The sequence below is a fragment of the Alternaria ethzedia genome (genome assembly GCF_023757985.1).
Source record: "Alternaria ethzedia strain BMP 0044 chromosome Unknown scaffold_32, whole genome shotgun sequence".
Taxonomy (NCBI): Eukaryota; Fungi; Ascomycota; class Dothideomycetes; order Pleosporales; family Pleosporaceae; genus Alternaria; species Alternaria ethzedia.
In genome coordinates this window covers 66734-85251 of record NW_026056225.1, presented here as the reverse complement: position 1 = coordinate 85251, position 18518 = coordinate 66734, and the positions used below count along the sequence as shown (strand labels likewise).

Here is an 18518-nt window from a genome sequence, read left to right as displayed (position 1 = left end):
GACGTAGAAAGACAAAAAGACGATGTTCGAAAAGGAGCGGCAAAGAAGAAAGGAAGATAGTCGAGCAGGAAGAAGGTGTTGGCGATATCTGGAATCGGACAGGAGGGTGCGACCTGCGTGTGTCGGTCAGTATAGGCCACAAGGCGAGCGTGTCCGAGGTACGGAGGACAAAGACAAGCGGCGAACGCGTGCCGCCTGCGCCAGCGTACTGCGAACCCGAGCCGTGGGATTGCAATTAGCTGATGACTTCCGCATGCCTAGGGCAAGAAGCCGTCATGTGTCGAAGCCAAGATAAAGCCGACCTAGGGCGAGGCCTGACTCAGCTAAAGTGGCGCGGTTTGCGTTAGCAGGGCGCGGGGCGTGTCATGGTGGTGGAGCCGAGACTGTCAGCGTGGTGTGGGAGCAGCGAGAAAAGCGATGGTGTGGTGATTCTAGGCTCGGTGGGAGGTGCGCGAGATTCCCAGCTGAGGCAAAAAGCACGCAGGGTGGAGTGGAGTGCGGCGGACGACGGATCGCTTGCAGAGGTGCAGGACTCGACTTGGCTCAAAGGGGCGGGTGGGCCTGTTTCTAGGTCCTGTTAGCGGCATCTGGAACGTCTTCAGGCCTTGACGAGTTATCCTTGCATGGCACCAACAACTGCAGGGCAGCTGATAGCAACAAGTGATGCTCCTCTTCTCCGTCAGCTTCCATTCGCACTGCCCTGCGCTGTCAATCTCTCCGCCAGACTGGTGTCGCATCTTCCTCGGTCACATACGACGCGCCCCGTCCGCATTTCATTCCACAGCAGGACCACCCCTGTCGTCGCTTTTAGATATACCCAACGCGCCTGCCACCGCTTCTTTCGCTTCTGCAGCTCCTGTGGCGTCATCTCGACAGCGACACTGGACTTTGTCCGTTTGCTCGACTTACTTTTTCCTGACGAGAACAAATCACTGTGACACATCGAGTCCGGGGATTCCATCGTCAAACCACTACCGCAAGCCACCCGTTCATGGCGCCTTCTCCTCGATAGGTCCATGAGCTGCTTTGGCACCACACGCCGCTTCCAAATACAGCGCCGATACCTACACTAAAGTCGTGCCCTGACCTTGGCCTAGAGCCCTGCAGCCTTGCAGCCATCTACTCTTCAACGCACCGCCCTGCTCCATAGACTCGACCACTGAAGCCATGGCTCAAACACGTGCACCACGGCCTCGCTCGACAAACCCTTCGCCGGCCACGTCAACATATGGATACCACAACACCTACCACACCCACGCCCAACTGCCCATCGGGTCGCCGCCCTCGTATGCTCGCGCAACCGATCCTCAGACCCGTCGCGTCCTAGACGAAAGGACAAGGAGAGAGAAAGAGGCGGTGCGCAGTATCCAGTCACCCCCGCCCTACACCTGCACCGTCGAGATGGAAGGACTTGTTGGCATCAAGCAGGAACTATCCTCGCCATTCCAGGTCTCGGGACATCGAGAATGGCATGATGTCTACGCCATACTTCGAGGCACGCAGTTGAGCATACACCGCATAAAGTACCCGCGTCTCCTCAGCAAGAACAAAGAGCCATGCCCAGGTCGCTTGTTGCGAACCTATTCCTTGCAGCATGCTGAAGTTGGCGTGGCATCTGATTTCAAGAAGACGTTGCTGATACCAAAGTCTCCTTTCGCCCACCTGGTGCCCGCTGTCGCTCGGCCTAAACTGTACGAAACGGATCCACAGCTTTTCGAGCCTGTACGGGAACATGCCATCCGCCTGCGCCTGGAGTTTGAGCAGTTCTTGCTCTGTCCGTCGACCGAGCAAGGCATGCTCGACTGGGTGGAATTGTTTTGCGCCGCCATCGACATCAGTGCACCCCTAGAAGATCGCAGCGAGCCCCGCTACAGAAGTCTTCCTCGAAGGGGCAGGCGTCAACGCATTCTGGACAACGCGCAGTTCGGAGAAAACCTCGAGAGTCTGACAAGTCTAGAAGCCGGCCGACGCATCATTGCACAACAGGAGCAGATTATCCGCCAACTTTACCCACATCTGGCTGGCACCCGCGATTCGGGCATCAGTCACGCAGCACCCGCGCCAGACTTAGAATTCGACGACTTCGACCCCGAAGACGTTCGTTTCCCGACGCGGCATGCGAGAGAATCTCTAGCACGCATATCTTCGCACGATTACGAGCAAGGCGATGACGAGCGTCCTGAGAGTGACTCCTCGTCAGATTCCAAATCGGCACCCGCGATCCGACCTTGCCCTGCGCAGACCCTGCGTTACCGCCGCCGTTGCGCTCCAGTGTTGCTTGCTTCTTCTCCACGTGTCAGCGACGTAGTCTTTGGAAAAGGCCAACGCTTCCGCATTAGCGTCAAGGCGCACATGCTCGTCGACTATACCCCGCACCCACCCCGTTACGACGTGCATGGTTTCGCGAGGTCCAAACGCTCTGCAAGGCTTACAACGATCCACAGCTCACCAACAGCCACCGCAGACAAAACTGAATCCGCTGCTGCCTCATCAGAGAGACCCAGCTCGCCTATTCGTGGTGTCAGTGATGATTCCATCACCTCAATCACTTTCGGCGAAGACCTAGGCCCTATGCGCTCCAAGTCAAACAGCGATGCTACAGGCCCATCAGGCCCACCATCGCCGTCTGGCATGTCGCAAACAAAGATGGATACCGCGCGTCAACTGAAGACGTTAGGAAAGCGACGAGCGAGCGAGGACAGTCGCGAGACAGGCCTGAGCGCCGTCACAATTGGTGCCGGCTTGATGATCTGAGCATCCATCATACATTACATCTACACATACTCTCTTATGTCTTGCTGCATCACTGGGCGTCAACCGAGCCTACACTCGGCTTAGAGGGACCACTACTTTTCTTTTTAGAGTTTGCACTGGTGTCATAAGCCGGAAGGAGGATATACCCATTTTACTTTGTACGGCATATAACGAGAGCGTTTGCGTTGGGCTAGCAGTCGTAGTCGACGGCAGCGGGTCGTCTGTATATAGGCCATGCTGACATTAATCAAATTCATCTATAGAAATGACCCGTGCATGTAGTCTTTCCATAGCTCCACCTCTCAAGCAAAGTCGCGATCCTGACACGTCTAAAACTTGACATAGCCCTTGTCCTTGACAAACGTAGCTAACCACGGTACATCCCTTTCTTGCTGCACCAACTGCGCATAGAATGCGCCGTGCGCAGGGCCATCTACACCGTTTAGCATGGGTGCACCATCTGCAAATGTAAAGTTATGAAGTTAGTGTATCTCTCATATGCGGTTTGTATAGTCATTTTCTTACCATGCTGTCGTTGGTCTGCATAGAAGAACCTATAACCCGATATTAGCAGAACATCCCATGTCCAACCCACACGTTGACAGCAAGAGAAGTGTTGCGTAGAGGGAAAAAAACAACTCACCGATACCCCTTCTCCTTGTACAAAGCATCTGCCATGCCAACCCAATGCGCACTCGCGCTCTTTCCCACACCCAGTGTCAAGAACAGCGGGACAGGCGCAATGGTCTGATTCAGCGTATTGCCAGTGTAGATAAACGTCTTCTTATCCCCTGCATGCTCCTCCCCCATGCTTTCCCAGCTCTTGACCGCTTCCTGCGCTGCTACATACGGACTCACGGTATTGACATTCAGGTCTTTGGCAAATTGTTCCTGGGATATGGATAGCACGCTCTCTTCCACAGGGGGAGGCGTCAGCGCGGCGGCATTCCAGACCACAACGCTGGGCGATGTGCCGTACTCTTTTAGCACGAGCGAGAAGAGGTTGGGAATGGATGTTGGCGCCGTGAAATCGGCTTTCAGGGTGAGGATGCCCGTGTCAGGGTTGATGCTGTTCGTGCCGGATCGGGAGGCAGTTGCAACGCGGTAGTTCAGGATGGTGAATGAGGTGCTTATGGCTAAGCCTACATTGGGGCCTGCGCCGAGAATGAGGGCGACGGGTTTGGTGGGCATGATGTTGGGTTGATGCTGCCCAGGTGCGTGAGGCGGTACGATGAGACAAGAGACAAATGGGGCCAAGATACAGAAGCGGTTGGTGGTCCTATTGAAGATGCATGTGCCCTCCGTTGATACTTATATGCAGTGGAACGGACAATCAGGCAGCCTCCCATCCATCCGCCAGCTTCCAGAGTCCCGTTGCATTTATAATCTGTGCTGCATACCTGTATGTCAGCACAATCACCCCGGACTTTGCTTTCATACATTCTCGCTCTTTGCCAGTCGTTGAGTAGGTGAGAAGCCAAGAGGACGAATCCAGAAGGAGGACGTCGGGAACGTGCATGAAGGGTTACAAACAGGACGTAATCGGTGCCAAGCGAAGACTTACCAATCAACATGACTTGGCGAATCGGGATATTTGGCCGTTTGGTAGGTTGAAATGCAACGGAACTGTGCCGCGCAGGAAGCGAAATGGAAGAGAACTTGAACTGAGCGGCAATTCTCTGAATCCGCGGAAACAGCCATATCGTACAATACACCACTCATACCTATAGTCACCATTCATACGTCATCCAAGTCATAAGCATCGTGCTCAACCCTCTGCTTCCTCCCTTTCCTTCCCTTGCTACCCCGAATTTTCCGATCCGCAGTATACCGTCCATCGCGGTCACCAACCAACAACCTCCCTCCCTTGCCAAGCACCTTTGCGGGGCCTTCCTCGACGGTCCTTCCATCTTTCTCACCAACACCTATTTCGATAGTGACTTGCTTCGCCTTCTTGACTTTCCTGCCCTTTTTGTCGAATTCGTCGTTTGGCCGGCCTAGACGTACGTTGCGTGGTATCCGCGTCTTTGCGCCGAGGGCCCAGAGGTCGCCCCAGCGGACTTTTCGCGCGTCGCGGTAAGCTTGCTTGCTGAAGGAGCGTGGGACGGTCCAGCGCTCTAGCGTGCCAGCAGGTGTGCACACATCTAAGATGATATGGCCTCTGCGCTTAAGTGCGGGGAGCACAAGACGTGGGAAGGTGAGTGGGTTAACGTCGGTAGATGAGGACATGACGGGCTCTTCGGTTCCTGGGTCTGATGATGGGCGCCATTCGTGCCCTTCAAAAGCTGCGGCGGTTGATGCTTCACCTTGCACGAACCCTTTGCCGAGGATGTCATATTGTGGAAGGCGCTGGTCGCGTCCACGCTGGACGGCTAGGTAGCTGAACTGCACATCCTCATGGTTCTTGTCTTTTGCATTCAAGATACGTTGAAGGTATGGAGGGCGGATGTACCGCTGATTGAAGAAACAAAAGTCCTTCCTTCCTTGGCTCACACCTGTAGACTGATACATCGGGCACGTGCTGTGATTCGTGCATGGTGCAACGATCATTCCCGTCTCCTTCTCAGAGAATCTAGTCTCTTCGTCCGGTTTTGACACCTGAGATTCGAGTAGCGTCTCGATAGTTTCTGAGCCGGGAGAAGATATGTGTTTGTTTAGAAGGTATGAACGGGCAGCGGCTACAACTTCAAAGCCTCGTGGTAGGCCTTTCTCAATGAGGATGAGAACACCACCCTTGGGGTTCAGAAGAGACCAGTATTTTTCGACTTGCTCTCTGCGAAGATAGTCTTGTCGGATGGGCCAAAGTGTATGTGGCGCAATGATGACGTCATAGAACTTGCGCGGTTGCTGCGTGTTTGCATCGTCGGCCGCTGTCACAGTCTCTGGCAGTCGCGGGATAAATGTTGTGTTGTCCAGCAACTTGCTTGCACGGTGGCGCAGTGCATCAGATGCGGTCAAGACAGTCGCCTTTCCCAACGGGGTAGCGCCAAGCGACGTGTTTCCCGAGTACTCGTGCATACGTTGCCATTCGGCCTCTAGCATCTCGTGCCATGCGAGCACGCCGACACCACCAGAGCCAGCGTCTAGTATGGTGCCACCCTTTTTGTCCTGCAGCATGTGTTGCAGCCATCCTGACCCTAATCGGCGACGGACTTCAACCATGGCGCTCATGACACTTGCGTATGTGCCTGGCTGTACAGAAGCCATGTAAACATCAGCCTCGATGTTGCCCATATCTGACTGCGAAGGGTCGAGCGGAATTGGTTTCTGCTCGTGGCCCAAGCGTGCAGGGGTCGTGCTAGCGGAGTGAGGCAAACCACGACCGCCAAAGATACGGTTCGCAGACTCGGCGAGGTGTTTGTGGTTGGCGCGCGTCAGAAGCAGCGCGGTAGGGTCGACGAGCGAGTTCTTGGGCAGAAAGACGGTCGAAGGCGATGGCTTGAAGCGGCCCTCGATGGTCAATGGATGTGCGCGCATAAAGCCGTCTTCCTCTTGCACTTCATCTACGTCCTCCCAGGCCTCTGCTTCCTCTTGTTGCAGTCGACTCTGCTCGTAGATGTCGTCGTGGTATGCCTGCGCCTCTTCCTCCCTGCGCGCTTCCCATTCTTCAGGTGTCATTGTCTCTTGGTCCGGCTCAGCAGCTGCCTCGTCTTCGGCATCGACCTCTTCCGCGACTTCAATCTCTTCGAGTTGGCCGTCCACCCCCTTCCTGAGCAAGACGATGGAACCATCAGGCCCCTCCTGCTCGACAATCTCGTCGTCAACTGCACCGTCAACGCGTTCCGCCTCTTCGGCAGCATCTGCGAAGACGGCTGGGCCATACAGCCTCTTGTATATTGTGTACTCGTCGTCGGTCAAGTGGTCCCGCGGCAACGTATCGCCGAACTGCTGCCTTGCTCTCCGCGCGTTGACTTCGTGGCTAACCGCGTCGGCTGCCGAGGGAGGCAAGCCTTCAGTATCCCGTGAGGCATGTTGCTGCAATTGTCGTCTTCCAAAGGCTGTAGAGAAGGCTCTTCGGGGCGTTGTAGGCTCCGGGGCGACCAAGCGTAGCGGCGGCGGCGCGTGCCGTGTCTGAGAGGGTAATCTTGCGCTACGCGCTCGTGAAATGGCAATGTTTAGTCGGCACGATGCACATACTGACGGTAAGCCTCTCGTCTTCAGCATCATCGAACGCCGACCTTGATCTTGTCGAGCAATGCATTCTGGCCGCTCGAGGCAAAGTTCGCCGCATCTTGAATCCAGGGTCCACGCGCTAAGCCCTGCCCAATCCAGATGCGTGCCGACATGTTTACTCAGCCTGCGCCCCGCTAGAGATGGCTCCCACCAACTATACAACATCGTTTAGTTGTTTCGAAACTATGAAAATGGGCCTGGGGTCTGGAGACTTTGACTATCCGTCGCTGAAGAAGCTACTCGACAACACGACTGCTGAAGTCCTACTTCCGGGCGACGGTGAAGAGTACGAAAAGAGCATCGAGAGGTGGAGTGAGCACTGCATAAAACGAGCTGTACGTCCCCCTAGTTCTGTCTTTCTATACAAATGTTTCTGCATCATGTTCACGCACTTATACGAGCAAAGGCTGCTGTAGTCCTAGTCCGGTCCGCCCGTGACGTCTCCGCGGTTTTAGCTCAAATACGCGAGCACAGAATCCCCTTCACAGTCCGCGGTAAGCACATTAGAGTACAGCCAAGTTACATGTGAGAGAAAGACTCACTTCCTGTAGGGGGAGGCCACAGCACGTCTGGAGCTGCGTCTATCCGAGATGGCATCGTCATCGATCTTTCCAAGATGCGCAAGGTGATTGTCGATGTGGATGCCGAAACAATCAAGGCAGACGGTGGGACTATCTGGGAAGATGTCGACGTTGAGGCTGCCAAGTTTGGTCTTGCAACTGTAGGTGGCACCGTCAACCATACCGGCGTGGGGGGCTTGACTCTGGGAGGAGGCTATGGTTATCTTACAGGAAAGTACGGCTTAACGATTGGTATGTGCATGAACCAGTATCAATGAGTATTGACAAAGTCTGCGTTACTGACATCTTCCAGATAATCTCTTGTCCGTTGACATTGTCCTCGCTTCTGGTGAACAAGTTGTCGCGTCAGCCACCTCAAACCCCGACCTATACTGGGCTGTACGAGGCGCAGGTCAGAATTTTGGAGTAGTGACGGCATTCACATTCCAGGGTTATCAACAGAGGAGCCATGTGTTTGCGGGGCCGCTGGTTTTCCTTCCGGATAAGCTACCACAGGTCGTTCAGTTCGCAAATAAGTTTCATACTACCAACGACGGCAACCAAGCGATGCTAATGGGCTTCTCTGCCCCACCACCAGCGAATGCTTCAGTTGTAATTTGCCAGATCTTTCACAATGGTAACGAAGAAGAAGGAAACGCCTTCTTCGCCGACTTATTTGAACTCGGCCCAATAGCGAACATGACCGCCATGATTCCCTACCCTCAACTCAACAGCCTTCTTAACCAAGGAGCCGGCTTTGATGGACGTAAGCTTTTCGGTGGTGGCGCTTTCAGACTCCCCATGGACCCAAACTTCGCTATGCAGCTTCACGCTGAGTTCAATGCTTTTGTGGCGTCGCATGAGCGAATGAACGAAAGCATGATGCTTTTTGAAGCCGTTCCTTATAAGAAGGTCATGGAGATTTCCAACGACAAGACGGCTTTCTCAAATCGTGGCGATTACTATAATGTAGCTGTGATGATGAAATGGTAAGCCAAATCAGCACCACAGAGGAGTTAATATTAAAGAGAGCACAGGTTCGATCCTTCACTTGACGACAAAATTCGTACGTTCTCACGAAACCTTCTCAAAAAAGCCTCAGAAACTGCCTCGGAACGGTCAAAGGATGGTGGTGTAGGTCAGTACGGCAACTATGCAGCTGCCGATGTTGAGGCGAACGAGATCTTCGGCGCAAACGTGAAGCGACTCGAGGAACTTAAGCACAAGTACGACCCCGATAACCTGTTCAGTCATGGCACAAAATTGACTCCGCGTCCCTTGGTAGTGGTGAATTGAGTACTCCCACCATATGTGCATATATACAACACGGGATGAAATGTATCGAATCAGATGCGTACAAAATTCAGTCTCCGGTTTACTACTATCTATTTACCACGATGATGCTTTGTTTACCAACAGCTCAGTACATACTTCTGTGTACTTTCCTTCGTCTCGGCTCGAGGTCGGAGTTACCACATCGGATATATGTCTACACTACACGACGCGACAGTAGCGCCGGAAATCAGCAACCCCTGACGTCACCCCATACTACCGGCCTCTACAATATTACCAAGCTTCTACGCCACACCCAGATAACCCTGCACGACTAACCGTATCCACTCCTTTTCAGTCTGCGCTCGGGAAATAATGTCTACCGATGCACCGACAGTCTCTGAATCAAAGGACCAACGTTGTGGGGCACGCGATCCACGGAGATTCGTCCTACACGTGCTTAAAACCGAGCGTGCAGACTCTATCAAAATCGCGAAGTTCGCCGCATGCAAGTTCTGTATCTATTCACTTTCCAAGCTTGAACGCCGGCATAGCGACACTGTTTCCCTCACCACAACCTTCTCTATCGTTGAAAAACACAGACGAGTTATATTTATATACATGGAAGTTCACGCCCTACACTAGTAATCATAGTCTGCTACACGTATTTGACAGCATACCCAGTCTTTGTGAACGCCTCTTCTCAGTCTCACGTCACCATGGAAAGCACAAGACGACCACGAGCTCAAAGATCATCCACGTGCCGATCAGTATCCCGACAACGGCGACTCGACAACGCACCATTACATCGTATCTTGTCCAGTCAATTCCCAGACGATCATTCGGTTTATCACCATGAAGATGGCGAGGGAACCCATGTCGACGAGGACGCCAGTTCATTGCACAAGACTGAGACTGAAAGGCGAGACGAGAACTCGTCCAGTGACAACGACGACGGCGGCGACAGCGGCGATGACAAAGGTGGGAGAGAAGTAAAAGACGATACCGCTCAAGAGGAAAATACGACTTACGAGGAGATACGGGGTGGTACTCCATACGAGCGTGATGTGGTGGCACTATCACCTTTAGAAGAGCAAAAGTCTACGCGGTCCGTCAAAGACCCAAATTTGGTATAGTCTACCCGACAAATATTGACTGCTACTGTAACATCTAACATACATAAGGTCACATGGGATTCAGAGTTCGACCCACATAATCCAAAGATCTGTAGGTTTGGTCTCCCCAACTAAGCACAGATAAGTTGTGGTCTAACAGCTGGTAGGGTCCATGAAGCGGAAATGGGCAGCAACTATCATTGTCTCTTCTTTTACCCTCGTCTCGCCAATATCCTCGTCCATGATCTCGCCAGCTCTGAGCAGCATCAGTGCTGAATTTGGCATCACAAATGAAGTCGAAGCCCAGCTTACCTTATCCATCTTCGTTCTGGCGTATGCAATTGGACCGCTGTTCCTAGGCCCACTATCGGAGATCTATGGACGAGTCATCGTCTTGCAGCTGTCAAACTTGTTCTACTTGGCTTGGAATTTGGGATGTGGATTTGCTCAGACGTCTGGCCAACTCATGGCATTCCGATTCTTCAGTGGTTTAGGCGGATCTGCACCATTAGCTATTGGTGGTGTATGTACTCTCTTCCTGAAAAATGCCGTTGGAAGATAAAACGCTAATTGACTTACTAGGGTGTTCTTAGCGATTGTTTCCTTCCCGAGCAGCGTGGCCGAGCCATAGCAATCTATTCACTGGCTTCATTACTGGGCCCGGCTATCGGGCCTATTGCCGGTGGTTTCATCTCTCAAAACACGACTTGGAGATGGTGTTTCTACGCCACCACGATCTTCACAGCAATAGTGCAATGTCTCGGGTTCTTCTTTCTGCAAGAAACATACGCACCAAAGCTCCTTGAGTGGAAGCGAAACAAACTGCGTAAAGAGACAAGCAACGAAGAGCTACACACTGAGTTCGATAATCCTGATCGAACGCTTGCAACAACTATTAAAATCGCCATGAGAAGGCCGTTCAAGCTGCTCATCACCCAGCCCATTGTGCAAGTTCTAGCTTGCTACACGGCCTACCTGTATGGCCTCATGTATCTGATGCTCTCGACCTTCCCCAGCTTATGGGTCACGCGCTATGGCATGACTATAGGGATTGGTTCTTTGAACTTCATCTCCATGGGCATGGGCTTCTTCCTCGGCACACAGATCACCGCACCCCTCAATGACGCCCTCTACCGCCGCCTAAAGAAACGCAACAACGGCATCGGTAAACCAGAATTTCGCATTCCAATCATGATCCCTGCGTCTCTTCTCGTTCCAATCGGCCTTTTTTGGTATGGTTGGAGTGCACAAGCGCAGGTACATTGGATCATGCCTAATATCGGTGCTGCGATATTTTGCGCGGGTGTTATTGTGGGGTTTCAGTGTATACAGACTTATCTTGTTGACAGCTATACACGCTACGCTGCGAGTGCTATCGCGGCGGCGACGGTGCTCAGGTCGTTGGCTGGGTTTGGATTTCCGTTGTTTGCACCGGCCATGTATGACAAGTTGGATTTTGGATGGGGAAATAGCGTGCTGGGCTTTATTGCCTTGGCTTTGGGTGTCCCAGCGCCGTTCATGCTATGGAAGTTTGGGGAGAAGTTAAGGAGTAGTAGCAAATTTGCCGCGGGCTGAAGGTGTCGCAGAAGCGTCAATACCCGCCTCGTAATGTGGAATGCAACACGCGGGGGCTTCATGTTGCGAAATCAGATTGGACGAGAGGGCTAATCGAAGTGGAATACTTGAAAGCATACTAGAATAGCCGCACGCTATCAGTCGTGACTTGAGTTTGTCATTCTAAACACGTTCTTCGTAAAACACAAGTCGTGAGCGACAAATCGTCTCTATCATTCCGCCCTTTGTCCACAGCCTAGCTATGTAGAGCTGCCTTTTCAGCTGGTACTAAAACTATGGCCTACGCGATGGCCGATGACGCCAACTGCGTGTCCATCTCAGTCGTCAATTTCGTAATGCAGCGATACATTGAGCCAGCTTCGTCAGTTCCACCTCTCAGTCTTCCTAATCACACCCTGGAGTACAGCAATTAGAGCATCCGTAAGTATATCCAAGATCGACATGTAAAGAAAGCATCGTGAGATGACGGCTGCAGCTTTATCGTCACCCTGAGCATCTTTGGGGCGTCGGCGACACACCAGCCGGGCAACACTCCAGCGAAGCACCTCAAAGCTATCTCAATCATCCCGCATACCAGAGCGCGCCTTCAATGACCAGCTCAAACTAAGACCAGGCCCCAGTCTTAGTCAAGATCGCATTCTCTTCTTGGTTGAGGTGTCTGACAAGCTACCTAGGGAGTGGGGGGTGTGCGATTGGGACCGTGCCCTAGCAACCCGCGAACTTCCCCGCGTAAACACACTTTTGCTCGACCAGTACTTGCGCCGCAGAGGCCGTTACTCTAACAACCTTTCGCGTCGAGCCCTCAGATACTCTACATAATACCGAAATGTCCGACGAAGATCTCGAGCAGATAAGACGCGCGCGCCTGCAGCAGTTACAACAACAGGGCGGGGGAAGCGGAGGACAAGGAGGCGAAGGCGCCGAGCAAGATTCGCGAAAGTAAATACAATTATACACGAAGATCAAGGTTTCTTACTAAGGCAGAGTTACAGGCAGCAAGAGGGTACGTTTTCAGAATCTCTCCTGGCGCAGACATGCATCACTTGACCACACACTCCCCCTTCGCCCACTCGTCCAAACCCCGCCGTCCATTAGCAACCACGGGCTAACCCTTCCCATCAGCCGACCAGCGTTCCTCCATTCTCTCACAAATCCTTCTCCCCGAAGCAGCCGACCGTCTCGGCCGTATCCGCCTTGTCAAGGAATCGCGCGCAACCGACATCGAGAACAGACTTATAATGCTTGCGCGGACTGGCCAATTACGACAGAAGGTTACAGAAGATCAGCTCAAAGAGATACTGGGGGCTGTAGCAGAGCAACAGGAGAAGGAAGAGCAGAAGATTGTTGTCAACAGGAGGGGAGGGAACTGGGACGATGATGATGAGCTCGAGGAACTCATGAAGGATGTATAGGGAAGCGAGGATAGGTAAACAAAGAGAGAGAGACACACACACAGATGCTGGGTGTTGCATTAGGCGGTGCTTCTGGGACATGTAAGGCAGGTAGTCTTGCGCATGAAAGCTAAGGTACGACTTCTCATGGCAACTTCACGACGTGCATCAAGTCGTACATGATTTGTGACTATTATCCATCTACCGGTGGTTGTTCAATACTCGCTACTTAGTGCTCAATCATGACGAATGATAACCTGTGGATTAGTGAAGAAGCAAGCACAAGAGAAGAACAACATCAGATGTGCCGTTCGATAAAATCGCAGCCGCAAATGGGAGTAGTACCACCATCCGCTTGGTGCAAACAGTGTGCGCAGTTGAAAAGAGGGTTCGGACGAAGTGAGGCTATAGATGCCGCGTGAAAGACTCAAACATTGTTCTAATGCTAGGTAAGCGTGGGTTTCTACCAGTATACCATCTTCCGAGTGTTATCTGAGGTATAGATGAACAAGCCAACCTGTCGCAAAGACCATGACAAGCATTTGCATGTAACCCCCAAATGAAAGTACCAGATTCGATCACAAGCGCGATCTTGGAGTTGTCGTAGGCATTGAAACCAATGATCTCACGTCGCTGCCATCCTGGCCATACCCTCCCTATCCTCCGCGCTCAAGGTATTGGCCTTGGCAGCTTCCTTCCATCTCTCAAGCTGCTCATACTGCTCATACTCCAGCTTGCCTTTCAATAACTTCAACAGCTTTGGTGTGAACTTTCCCGTTGCATATACGACACCATCGTACTGCTTTGCGAAGAGCAAGATAACTAGCGTTAAGAAGAGTACGGGGCCGTCGGAAGCTTTTTGTTTCTTGATTCGGCGAAGCATGTCGTCGAGCATCGATTGCTTGGCAGCAGCCAGCGAATCTGTAGATGGATGGTTGATACCTTGTTTTTTGTTGAATTTCTCCAAAGCTGAAGATAGTGATGTATTATCCAGAGGCGTCGTGGACTCCAGCACACTCGAGAACTTGGTAACATTCTTTCTTGTTTTGCGGCTGAGGACTAGACCCTGCGCTCGTGCTTTGGCAATAGTATCGGGTATAAGGTCCTTGTGTGCGTAAGTTGCAAAGACCTGAGCAAGCTGGCTGTGCACCTTTTGGTCCATGACTGAAACTAAACCGGCGCTGTATATCCGATATCGGGTGAGCATGCGATCTGTCCAGTACATGGCAAACTCCTCTTCATTCAGTGTTTCGAACGAGGACACGTGGAACCAGAAGCGCTCTTCTAATAACTTCTCAACTGGTTTTTGTTGGAGGAGAAGGCGCTGAACAAGGCCTGTGGGAGGAATCATGTCTTTGATCTTGTCTCGAGTGAATTTCACGTCTTCCACTAGGGTTGGATCGTCGTGTAGACTTTGCCATTGTGCCTTTGCAGCTTCTTTTGCGTAGCCAGCGAGCTCGTCGAGTGCTCCGTCTCGGCGCCTTTCAGTGAGTATCAGAGTGCCGACGCGCACTATCTTCAGCCCTCCAGTGGTCTCGGAGAAGTGAGCGACAATGGAGTTCTTGGCTCGGCCGGCCACCTGCTCCCTTATAGTTGGTGGAAGACGGGAGCCAATCACTTCGGTGACATCAAGGGTACAACCTTCTTGTTCAAGGATGCGTACGCAATCTTGCTCTAACCTGGAGATCCAGATCAGTGATACAGCGAAAGAGTCTATTACCTCAATGCCTGAGAGTTGCTGGAAGTAAGACAATGCGACTTGGGAAGACGGGAAAAGTTCGATGAAGTCGGAGGCGAATCTTTGCACATCGAGATAGGCAAGAGCGCCGGACTGCAGATCGTAGACTGTGGTATCGCGTTCGGATTCTAGATATCGCTTGGGTGTGCACAAAACGCTAACGTCAGTTTCCTGGATGTTGACCTTGGAAGTAAGATTTTCAGACTGCAAGAGTCGCTCGAGAGTATGCAGAATGAACCATGTAGGGGGATTGTCAGGCAAATCAGCTGGTTTGATATTGAGAGTCCTGTACAGAGTGAGCATGCGATGCATCTAAGGCAAGTCCTGCACTTACCGGACATCATCGACCGTCTTTTGAATCATACTCTTTACTATGTCCGCGATCTTGTGAGCATAGGCCTTAGCGTAGATGTAGCCGTTAGTTTCCAGGACGTTATAATCTTGACTGGACAGGAGGAAGTCAAGACTCTTGGAAGAGACACGGTGCTGGGCAATGAATTCGGCCTTGGATGCCAGTCCCCCAGATGACAGGCGAGTGACTATCGTGTCTCGCTCATCTATGGGAATAATGCTTTCCTCGTCCGCGCTGAACAAACATAGCTTGGGGTGGCTGTGGACTAGTTGATGGACAAGTAATCGACCTATGTCGAGGTCGTTGGCCAATGTGGAAACCGGTATCCGCTGTGTCTCTGGTGCATGCTTCAGTAAATGTAGCCAAGAGAGACTACGAACGCTCACCTTTGGTCACGCGGCTTCTGAAACGAGCCTGGACAAACTGGAGCGTAACGAAAGCATGGCCGCTGGAGGATAGCGCAAGCCGCGGAACAAAATCGGAAGTGTCTTGCGGAGGGAAGAGGGCGAAGATGTCCTTCACATCATGTGCGGTAAACATGCCAGCTGGACGTTGGGTAGCGCTGCAGACTAGATTGCCAACATGTACTGTTCAGGAACAGTGCTGTGAGCTCGAACGGTTCGGCGGCGTTGGAGTATATAGTGCAAGGGAAAGCGTCAGAGGCTGGATTGCGCTGATTGGTGGGGAGCGGGCATCGGGCGGCAGAACACCGGGATTGAACAATGTTGTGGCTCATGGTCGAGTGCGCGCAGACATCCAACCCATTCCGCCCACCGCCACCATGTCTCAATTCCGCGCGGCCAAGCTGGACATTGGATGTTTCGCAAAGATTCGCAATATCCGCGACCACACCAAGCGGAAGGTGTACTCGGAGAATGAGCCAGAACGGCATGCGCCTCTGCACCTAACGCTCCCATGGCGCAACGACTGACGACGACACAGACAAGCTCTGCGATACCTGATCCGCAATACCACGCTTCCGCAACGAGTCCGCGCGCAGGCTCAGCTCCAGCTCTCGCAGATGCACTGCTACACACGCTACACCCAGATCAAGAACAGGTGTATAATGGGCGGCAAGGGCCGTGGTGTCTTCAGCGACTTCAGAATGGGCCGAGTATGCCATGGCCTTCTCTTCGCGCGACGCAGGGCTGACGATGCTACAGTATCAATTTCGCGTAAACGCTCTCGCGGGGAACCTGCCGGGCGTGAAGAAGGCAAGTTGGTAGCTGTGCTTCTACGAGAACCCGACTGGTTCCATGTACAATCCCACCTACTTTTGGCTACACATGTAGCCTTGCACATGGCCGCTCTTCGGGCGCACACTGTGAGACATTGCGTGCGAAATCTTCGTGGTTGACCCATCTCACTGTCTACTTTGCCCTCCCCTCGCTCTCTCACCGTGCGAGACACCCTTTCCTAATCGGTTTGCTCTCACCACGCGCTACAAACGACGGCAGCGGCTACCCACTGCGCCAGTGATAAAAGCCGACTTCCGTAGCCATTACACCTACAATCCCTACTCCCGCAATAGCTCTGGCTGCCGTTTTCTAGCAACTCACTTCGCCACTGTCTACGGTCCATAGACGCCCTCAAGCATCTGCGTCAGCATGTTCCGCCGCATAGAAGACACTCTGGAGCCGGATCCATCATTTCCAGCCGACCTCAACCAACTTGGCTTCTTCATCAACCTCTCAGGTGATATCCGTATGATCGACGCCCCCGAGAAGCCCTATGTCTACCACGCGACCAACAATGAGCGCGTCAACGAGGTGCGCCGCGAGGCCATGCAAAGTACATTCCAATCTCCATTGAAACACTCGCAGCTAACACGTCACAGCCTGCCAGCGCAAGGAAGCAGAGAAGCGCCTGTCCTACCTCGGCCTCGAGTGCATCCACCTTCCCGACTTCGCCATGACCAAGCCCAATGGTCCACATGTACCTATCCTTGCTCCACCGCCTGACCTCCTCAAGACGCGAAAGCGACTGATTGTACTGGTAAACGACACCATGCAAGATCTAGGCATCCTGGCGTATAGACAGTTGCAGCGGGAACTCGGCATCAACGGTGGCTCAGTCGTCAACTTTGCCAAGGAGATGGTCAAGTGCTCCGACACTGACAACACCGCTGAAAGGGACGCGAAGATTTTCAAAGATGGTCATGTTCTCCAAGACAAGACTACCACTCCTGCTTTGATTGTCTTGAACGCGGGCCAGCTGCTGTACTCGCACAAGTACGACCAGGCCATGACTCTACGCAGTTGGTCCGCCATGCCACGCAAGTCAATCGCCCACGACATGGTCCGCATCCGTGACAACGAGAACCGTGTTCCAGGTCATGAAAATGCCAAGAAACATGTCAAGACTGTCTTTGACGAAGTCATCTGCAACCCCGATCGTGTTGCAGCTGACGCAGAAGTCTACGTCATCGCTATTGAAGACGGAACGGAGAGTATCTTGAACCTGCTCACGCACGACTGTACGTCTCCTGGCCCTGCTTTCACCTGAGGAGTTTACACTAACGTATTGTTATAGTCGGCAAGTATGGTACCCGTATCACGGCCATGGCGTTCATTCACTCCTTGATCGACGACTCCCAAATCAAAGATGAACAGATTCGCGCTTTCATGCATCAGCGCACACGTCAGTGGCGATTCAGCGATCTGACATGCAACCCCCAGCACTGTGTCGACTTACCGACTGACTACAATCGACAAGTCAACGGGCCTTGTTCTGCAGACACACCATCAACCATGCAATCAATCAAGCACATGTCTTGGCACGCTTCGATTCCTACAGGCCCAGTCTCGGCTCTAACGAAGGCTTTCCACAGCCTCGCTCTCAGCGTCACCTCTTCGGCCGGGGCTTCCACTCCAACCGCAACATCAACCTCTACTAGTGGAGAAGAAAGCACAGAATGGTCCTCGGGTCAAGCTGTCATCTGCCCTACCTTCGCGGGCGGCGACAATTCGGTTGGTGAATGCATCTTTACCTACCCTCCCACCCAGCATGCCATTCTCTCTTTCTTCCAAGACGTCGCGCAAGACCCGGTCCACTATCGCAACCCACCTGGCCTCCAAATCTTTACCGAAGCCCCCAAGCCCAGCCCCGAAAATCCTCTTGCACTATCTTCAGACCACGAGAATGACGCTGGGCTCTACTTGCAAAATCTCTTGCCGCAGACGACGTCTGAGCACGCTGAGCTAGATGAAGCTCGCGAGCGGCTCGCTGAGTTACAAGTTGCCTTGTCTGCCTGCCCTACTGATGCTGCAGAGCTAGACAAGGGTCGCGTGAAGTTGGAAGTTAAGGTGAAGAGCATGGAGGCGAAGATTGAGGCTTTAGAGATCAAGGCGCTGAGTCACGGCGGACTGGCCGCGGGTGAAGTGGTCGAGAAGCGCGAGGATTGGAAGCCGCAGGTTGAGGGTCCCCAGGTACCATTTGCAGGGACCATGGTGGATAGTGAACTGTTGAAGGCGGCGGGGCTCATGGAGTCTGTGGATGAAGAAAAGGCTTTTGTTTGAATGGCGAATGGCAGCTCTAATCGTGTAGCGAAGATGAGGGGATGATGGCAAGTCCCGGATGGAAAGGACA

General features: G+C 52.8%; 7 protein-coding genes across 7 annotated transcripts; 4 read left to right on the top strand and 3 right to left on the bottom strand.

Moving 5' to 3' along the window:
- Positions 1-1167: 1167 nt before the first annotated feature.
- Positions 1168-2754, top strand: J4E87_009109 (uncharacterized protein; the record flags this gene model as incomplete). The annotated part of the gene is made up of 1 exon (XM_049380689.1): positions 1168-2754. The coding sequence occupies one exon, from the start codon at positions 1168-1170 to the stop codon at positions 2752-2754; it is 1587 nt and encodes a 528-aa protein (XP_049229533.1).
- A 329-nt stretch (positions 2755-3083) lies between these two features.
- J4E87_009108 (uncharacterized protein) lies at positions 3084-3945 on the bottom strand (the record flags this gene model as incomplete). Its single annotated transcript, XM_049380688.1, has 3 exons — positions 3084-3214; positions 3280-3308; positions 3398-3945. 3 exons carry the CDS (start codon positions 3943-3945, stop codon positions 3084-3086), a joined length of 708 nt encoding a protein of 235 aa, XP_049229532.1.
- A 546-nt stretch (positions 3946-4491) lies between these two features.
- J4E87_009107 (uncharacterized protein) lies at positions 4492-6918 on the bottom strand (the record flags this gene model as incomplete). Its single annotated transcript, XM_049380687.1, has 1 exon — positions 4492-6918. The coding sequence occupies one exon, from the start codon at positions 6916-6918 to the stop codon at positions 4492-4494; it is 2427 nt and encodes an 808-aa protein (XP_049229531.1).
- Positions 6919-7067: 149 nt separating this feature from the next.
- On the top strand, positions 7068-8783 carry J4E87_009106 (uncharacterized protein; the record flags this gene model as incomplete). The annotated part of the gene is made up of 5 exons (XM_049380686.1): positions 7068-7262; positions 7334-7421; positions 7479-7739; positions 7801-8476; positions 8525-8783. 5 exons carry the CDS (start codon positions 7068-7070, stop codon positions 8781-8783), a joined length of 1479 nt encoding a protein of 492 aa, XP_049229530.1.
- A 3492-nt stretch (positions 8784-12275) lies between these two features.
- On the top strand, positions 12276-12861 carry J4E87_009105 (uncharacterized protein; the record flags this gene model as incomplete). Its single annotated transcript, XM_049380685.1, has 3 exons — positions 12276-12388; positions 12442-12452; positions 12572-12861. The coding sequence occupies 3 exons, from the start codon at positions 12276-12278 to the stop codon at positions 12859-12861; spliced, it is 414 nt and encodes a 137-aa protein (XP_049229529.1).
- Positions 12862-13465: 604 nt separating this feature from the next.
- Positions 13466-15470, bottom strand: J4E87_009104 (uncharacterized protein; the record flags this gene model as incomplete). Its single annotated transcript, XM_049380684.1, has 3 exons — positions 13466-14864; positions 14913-15267; positions 15317-15470. The coding sequence occupies 3 exons, from the start codon at positions 15468-15470 to the stop codon at positions 13466-13468; spliced, it is 1908 nt and encodes a 635-aa protein (XP_049229528.1).
- A 241-nt stretch (positions 15471-15711) lies between these two features.
- On the top strand, positions 15712-18448 carry J4E87_009103 (uncharacterized protein; the record flags this gene model as incomplete). Its single annotated transcript, XM_049380683.1, has 6 exons — positions 15712-15818; positions 15873-16044; positions 16094-16148; positions 16587-16721; positions 16768-17406; positions 17463-18448. The coding sequence occupies 6 exons, from the start codon at positions 15712-15714 to the stop codon at positions 18446-18448; spliced, it is 2094 nt and encodes a 697-aa protein (XP_049229527.1).
- Positions 18449-18518: the final 70 nt, after the last annotated feature.